Source organism: Gobio gobio (genome assembly GCF_949357685.1).
Source record: "Gobio gobio genome assembly, chromosome: 14".
Taxonomy (NCBI): domain Eukaryota; kingdom Metazoa; phylum Chordata; class Actinopteri; order Cypriniformes; family Gobionidae; genus Gobio; species Gobio gobio.
The window spans coordinates 5,116,389-5,124,188 of record NC_137107.1 but is presented as its reverse complement, the minus strand read 5'-3'; the positions used below and the strand labels follow the sequence as shown (position 1 = coordinate 5,124,188).

At 39.0% G+C, this 7,800-nt stretch overlaps 1 protein-coding gene across 1 annotated transcript in view; it reads right to left on the bottom strand.

Annotated features, from left to right (window-relative positions):
- tmem185 (transmembrane protein 185) overlaps window positions 1-7,594 on the bottom strand; it is a 21,770-nt gene extending 14,176 nt beyond the window's left edge. Inside the window, exons 1-3 of the mRNA XM_079835526.1 lie at window positions 7,296-7,594; window positions 6,798-6,974; window positions 4,269-4,476 (exon numbers count right to left, since the gene is read on the bottom strand). Coding sequence (XP_079691652.1) covers window positions 4,269-4,476; window positions 6,798-6,974; window positions 7,296-7,333 — 423 coding nt within the window. The 5' untranslated portion in view covers window positions 7,334-7,594. The remainder of the gene's footprint in view (window positions 1-4,268; window positions 4,477-6,797; window positions 6,975-7,295) is intronic.
- Window positions 7,595-7,800: the final 206 nt, after the last annotated feature.

Here is a 7,800-nt window from a genome sequence, read left to right as displayed (position 1 = left end):
TCTTTGACACTGGTGAAAAATTCACACTACTACACAAAATCACATCACACATTTACAAAACAAACACAAAAAATAAAATTAAACAATTTGACATTGTTTCAAAGAAAGAAATGTTATACTACTTTAAAAAACTGCGATTTAAAATAATCACTGCCATTGGGACGAACGATTTTTTTTTATACACATTCCTTCTGGCCAGGGGAATTTTTACTCTATGTCCGGATGGAAGCAATTCAAAGGTAGAATGAAGCGGATGAGTATGATCTTTAAAAATCGCAATTGCTGTTTTTTCCATAAAAAACATTTTTCCATGTTTGTACCAAGTAATCTTATTAGCGTGGTTAACTATTTGTGAAAGCTTTCTCTTGTATTTTAATGTTAAACTACCGTACCATGTAACAATATTATATGTAAGAATACTCTCAATCATTGATCGATATAGCACGGATAAGGTGTGCGCGCTAACGTTAAAACTTCTCCCGTTTTCTAAGACGACTCAGACGTTGTCTTGCCTTTTTATGGATATAATCTATGTTACTTTCAAAGTTAAGTTTCTCATCAGTAATAGTACCCAAGTATTTAAAATTCGAGACCTGCTCTGCGGTTTTTCCTTTTATGACAACTGGTTTATATAATGTAAGATTACAAATGTATACATTGTTATATCTAGGTTCCAATGTAATAGAATATAACTGAAAACATTATCTATATTTGTGTTTTACATTTTGAAGAAAACTTGAGGAAATTCTAAGGAGATTACGTAAGACCGTGTAAGTGTTTGAGACATTAAGTCTTTTGTCTTTATGCACTTCCTGACTATTTACCATGACAAGTTTAGAGCAATACTGCCTGAGTGATTGGATTAGCATCTATGCATTTGAATGGCACTGTTATGCTGATTGAATTACGGCTGAAGAGACAGGAATGTTTGGGGTGTGTCCCTATTTTCCTATGTCTCCTCCCCTGCTGTATAATCCCTCCCCCTGAAATGTAGATAAATGTCATTATTTTGTACTGTTAAATCAGACCTGCAGCACAGAGAGTTCTCATTAAAAGAATCACTTCTGTTTGATCCCGAAGTCTCCAGGGCCCGTATTCATAAAGAATCTGAATGCAAAGAGTAGCTCCTAGTGACACAATTCTAAGAAAATTCTTAGAAATGTGGGCGTTTACTCTTAAAATTAACTAAAAAATCCTAGTAAGAAAAAAGTAATTCAGAAAGCATCTTAACCCTTAAAAGAGGTCTTAAGGTCAATTTGTTAGGAGCACGGACGAGGACTTTTAAGAGGCTTAAGAGTTTCTTTAGCAGCGGAGAAAATGGCAGAAAGACGAAGAGGGAGAAGAAATGTGTTGCAGACAATAGAGGACAGTGACTTAAGACGCTATAGATTAGATTGTGCAGGGATCATGTTTGTTGCATTAAACCCAACTTTCAGACCTCCAATTAAATAGACATGCCAGCAATCAGTGCAATTGGAAAGAGTGGAACAATGTTTATAATTCTAAGCCAATCAAATACCTTATAGGAAAATGTAACAGCATGGTAAATAATAAAAGGATTTATATACACTGAAAAAAATGATTTGTTGAATTTACTAAAAAATGGTATCGTAAGTGGTCGCAATCAATTTATTTGATCTCAATTTAAACAAAAACACATGCAATTCCCATAAAACCAATTAATTTTTTCAAATTAAAATCAAAAAACTACATTTAAATTTTTTAAACGAGCACAAATTAATTATGCTTAATTTAATTTTTCAGTGTACATATATATAATGTGTGTGTGTGTGTGTGTGTGTGTGTGTGTGAGTGAGAGGGAACGGTAAAATAGGACAATTTGCGCTTGTAATTTCAAAGTGAAGGCTTAGAATAGACCCTATACTTAAAAGCACTCCTTTTTTCTCCATTTTGGACAACCAACCAATCACAGTCTTCAAAAGACTGTGTCATACGTAGCAACGGGGTCAGCCCCGCCTCTTCACTAAGATAAAAGTTTTTGTATTTTCCTTGCTCAGAGTTGCTCTCAGATCGGTCCCGAATAGCTCTTAAGCTAAGACTCCTACGTAAAAGTTTTTAAGCTAAATTAGGAGTTTTCTGAGAGGACTCTTAGAATCTTTATGAATACGGGCCCTGGTCTTCATCTTCTGAGTTTCCTACACTTTAGAAGATAAAAGTTCACAACAATACAGAGGCGGTATCTACTTTTGACTGATTTCTCAGACATAACTCTTTTGTCTTCTCAATATTAAGATGCAAGAAACTATTTTCAAACCAACCCATAATACTATCAATGAACTCAAAGTTGGGGTCAAAGTTAAGGGGGTCAAATTGACCTGTGAGGGATGGATTTGTAACTTTTTTTTATTACAACCACAACTGTGGTTCGAGAAAAGTAGGTCTTGGACAACTCTGATGAAAACTCAACATTTTCTTTGTAAAAATGAGTTTCGGGTCAAAATGAAAGTGGGACGGCAAGCGGTGATTGCTCGAGAAGCATCGTGTAGTCAGGTTTCCTGTCCATGACACAAGAATTGAAAGGGTTAGTTCACCCAAAAATGTAAATTCTGTCATTAATGACTGACCTCATGTGGTTGGACACCCGTCAGACCCTCCGTTCATCTTCAGACACAAATGAAGATATTTTAGTGTAAAGCTGATGCTCTGAAAGGCCTCCATTGGCTCAACTTTACACTCTCAAGACCCTTAAAAGACACTAAAGACGTCGTTACAAAGTCCATCTCACTACAGTGGCTCTACAATAACTTTATAAAGTGACGAGAATAGTTTTTGTGCGCAAAAAAACCCTAATAACGACCTCTATAGTGATGATGATTTCAAAACACGGCATCATGAAGCTTCGAAGCGTTATGAATCAGTGAGTCGATTCAGCAGTTTGAATCGCCAAATTTCAGCAGTTTGACACGTGATCCGAATCATGAATCGACTCACTGAATCATAACGCTTCGAAGCTTCATGAGGCCGTGTTTTGAAATCGTCATCACTATATAAGTCGTTATTTAGGCTTTTTTTGCGCACAAAAACTATTCTCGCCGATTCATAAAGTTATTGTAGAACCACTGTAGTGAGATGGACTTTGTAACGACGTCTTTAGTGTCTTTTAAGGGTCTTGAGAGTGTAAAGTGAGCCAATGGAGGCCTTTCAGAGCATCAGATTTACACTAAAATATCTTCCGTCTGACGGGTGTCCAACGACATGAGGGTAAGTAATTAATGACAGAATGTTCATTTTGAATCCAATAAACACCCGCATACATCTCTGTGTAAGAGTCCACTCTTCAAAATGCATCCCACTTTTTAATCCAAAACAACGAAAAAATAGGGAAAAAACTAAAAATCCTCCATTGTTTGCAAGAGAGTTTTGAGTTAGCGTAATCAATCATGTCCATTTTCAATGAAATATCGATTCTAATCCGTTTCTGGCAAACTCCCCCTGCAAGAATAGTCTCTTCCACGTGAAATGGATCAACCCTCGTCTCTCTTCTTCAATCAGAGACTCTCCTGTGATGCATCATATAGAGGAAGCGCCTTACAGGCTTGGTGAGCTGTCAATCATTGCGCCCATGGTTTTCGTTGGATAAAGGCACTCGGTGCCCAGCCAATGCCTTTCCAACAAAGGTTTGATTGATGGACTTAGTAACCAATCAAAAGGCATTATCTTGCGCAGTTTACGCAAGTAGGATTTGGTGAATACTGTTTGCGCGCTGTCAATGGCGCAACTGCAGTGGAGCGCGCAGACTCTGACTGACACTTCTTATCAGCTAAATGAGTTTTTTACACTTTGTAATCTCTGTAAATAGTTGCTTTAGTTTTTCAGTAACTGTTTATCCATTATAATTAGCAGTTTATTGCAGATTTATTTGAATGAAAAACTACTCTTTACAATAGCAAATGTTCTGAAATAAATGGCCTTTTTGAAAGGACGCCTAGACTTTTCTTGACATAAAAGCTTACAGAAGCTACATTACTGAGAGAATCATCCTCATATTTGAATCATGACATGATTAGACATTCAGTTTTATATTTAAGTTAAGTTTAAAATAAGACCAGATTTATGAATATAGACCATAGGTTTTAAGAGCTGCAGACATTTTCATTTGGGTATATCGTTTTCAAAGAATTCTCAAAAATAGGGGGGCAGGTTAAGAGGTTAAAGAGACAAAATCGCATAATCTGACACAGTGACTATCAGACAAAAACATTGCATAGTCTGAACCCGGCATTAGACAAATGTTTCTCGGCTGTTACCTCAAGCGAGCGGTCGTGCCTGAATCCCCACACACACGCCGCCACTGAGACGGGCGAGACGAAGAAGAGCGGCATGAAGACCAGGAGCCAGTAGGTGATCCCGCCCTCCACACGGTGACACACCAGCACCTCGAAGGTGAGCAGGAGCAGGTGGATCCCCACAGCAATCAGCATGGCCTTGAACTCCACACAGGTCTCGCCTTCAGCCCTGAGGACAACAACCACTGCATCACATACATGGACACACACCCTGTTCACATCTGCTGCTGTTAAAGGGTTAGTTCACCCAAAAATGAAAATTCTGTCATTAATTACTTCCCCTCATGGACAACTGTCAGACCTCCGTTCATCTTCAGACACAAATGAAGATATTTTAGTGTAAATCTGATGCTCTGAAAGGCCTCCATTGGCTCAATGCACTTTACACTCTCAAGACCCTTAAAAGACACTAAAGACGTCGTTACAAAGTCCATCTCACTACAGTGGTTCTACAATAACTTTATGAAGCGGCGACAATAGTTTTTGTGCGCAAAAAAACCCTAAATAACGACTTATATAGTGATGATGATTTCAAAACACGGCATCATGAAGCTTCGAAGCGTTATGAATCAGTGAGTCGATTCAGCGGTTTGGATCGGCAAATTTCAGCAGTTTGACACGCGATCCGAATCATGATTCGACTCACTGATTCATAACGCTTCGAAGCTTCATGAGGCCGTGTTTTGAAATCGTCATCACTATATAAGTCGTTATTTAGGGTTTTTTTTGCGCACAAACTATTCTCGCCGATTCATAAAGTTATTGTAGAGCCACTGTAGTGAGATGGACTTTGTAACGACGTCTTTAGTGTCTTTTAAGGGTCTTGAGAGTGTAAAGTGTGTCAATGGAGGCCTTTCAGAGCCATCAGATTTACACTAAAATATCTTCATGATAGAGAGAAACCCAGCAGTATTTATGCTGTTATTTTACCTCTTATCAGACGAACGTGATCATCTCTGAGCTCCGCCATAACTTCCGGAGAGTGAGGTCAAATACAAGCGTGGTCATAGATATATCGATAGTAGATGCTTCATTCTACTGATCCGTGCAAGCGCTAATGAGGTATCTACTTATACATCTATGAACACACTCGTATTTTGACCTCACTTAGCGGAAGTTATGGCGGAGCTCAGAGATGATCACGCTCGTCTGATAAGAGGTAAAATAATAGCATAAATACTGCTGGGTTTCTCCCAGAAACTGATGGTTTGTCTAGATCAGACCCTTATTCATCATCTGGTGTCGTTTAAAGCCCTTTGAAGCTGCACTGAAACTGTCATTTGGACCTTGAACCGTTTGGAGCCCATTGAAGTCCATTATATGGAGAAAAACCCTGGACTGTTTTCATCAAAAAGCTTAATTTCTTTTCGACTTTAGAAAGAAAGACATGGACGTCTTGGATGACATGGGGGTGAGTAAATGATCAGCAAAAGTTTATTTAAAAGTGAACTAATCCTTTAAAATGAATTACTTGTTTAATGAAATCAGTGTCACGTCGTGATGGTATTCAGCACTCTTGGTTAACTCTATCATATGTTATAAATATAAAAACTCCACATTTTAAATGTTTACCACAGTATGAGTTTCTCTGTGTGAGTGGCGCTCATTTGTTGTGGCTGCGTTGAGCGTCAACAGAGCAATCTTGTTACCATCAGTACATTATATATTTTATTATTATTCATTACCAAAGCCACTTACACTAAATTAATGAAGAATCATTCTTGCGTTTTGGTGACTCCATAGGTATTTTTTGCTATTGGCGTTTTAATCAAGATACTAGTCCAGTTGGGCAAGTCCAATTTCACTTGCCCCAGAAAAGCAGACAAATGTTAAAGCTACACTGTGTAACTTTTTTAGTTTATTCTTAGCTAAAAACACTTAGTTCTTTCAAAAATATATGTGCTCATTAATGTATATTTACTTCTTTAAGTAATAAAGTATTCTCGTAAGTTTATAATATGCCATTGTAAACACATACGGGTGAGGGTTTGAATGCGGGTCGCCATGTTGCCCCTCCATCTTGAAAGTACATTAGCCAAAGAGGGACATTCCCGTAAATTCAAGCTTCGCCTTTGGCGTTTTAACACTCGATGGCTCCGTGTCGAATGCGGACGAGGTCGAACTGAAGCCATGTTAATCTTGGACTAAATCAGCCACCGTAGGAGTTAAAACGAAATCGGAATTGAGAGGAACAGAAACTAATATTCACTGGATGGTCATATACAAGTTCACCACTAGATGGAGGAAAATATCGCACAGCTTTAACGTCGAGCCCTGTATAATGCAATACAACACAATGATAATTGAGAGTTCCCCGAAAGCCTGAGATATTTCAATAAAACTGTATGATAATCAAGCTTTAAGTGTTTATTCTTGAATATTACTAACAAAAAAACACACATGTAAGTTACCACGAGCTGAAGGGGAATGCAACAAGGTTTACATGGTAAAAAGCACTGTGATCATAAGCAGGGAAAGCTAAAGTCTGACCTGTACTGAGGGTTGTGAGCCCAAACCCCAGTGCCCACGGAAGCCCCTATGATGACCATGAGCTTCCAGAGCCAGATGGGCGCAAACACGGCCCAGTAACTCCACTGGATAATGCCATCCAGCCTCAGGGACAGCAGCACCGAGAACAGCAGCAGACACGCGTAGATCAGGAACTTGCTGAGGAACACAACAACACACACACACACACACACACACACACACACACACACACACACACACACACACACACACACACACACACACACACACACACACACACACACACACACACACACACACACACACACACACACACACCTGTCAGACTCAGATGCTAGCCAGGGTTAAAGCAGTTTCCATCTCTGTGTGACAGCTAAACTACAGAGGAATCCACAAGGCCTGCGCGGCGCACATTAGCCGCTATGCTAACACGCGTTTCAAAACAAAGCACCGTTTCATTGTTTGCTTGACACACAGACACACACACACACATCTTACCTAGGGTTGAAATCTTGGAAAACGCCTCGTAGATTCATGGTTTCCTCTTCAGATCATTGTTCAGTGTAGGGAAAAGGAAAGACTGGCACTCTCTCGCTCTCACATCAGAGCCGACGGTTGGCAAACACGGTGACGTCACGCGCATTCGCCCCGCCCCCCGGAAGCCGCTGTTTGTTTACATTCTTCGCTATTGTTATGAACCTGTTTCTGCTAGATTAGCATTGTTATGTAGCGAAATGTCTACATTTTGGTCTGTTTATGCAATCTGAGTCACGCACACCACTGTTGAGGTTAAACTCAACTATAATTATGTGTCATTTAGTTAAGGGTAAACACTATTTATTATGAAAACAATGTTAACAAGGGTCTTGAACACATACACTGGCAAAAATTGTATATACATAAACAAAACTGACTAAATTCATCCCCAGTGTTTATATAGTGGAATTTTGACATGTTTAAAATATTACAATATAATTTTCGGATCTCCGGTTACCAATTCATT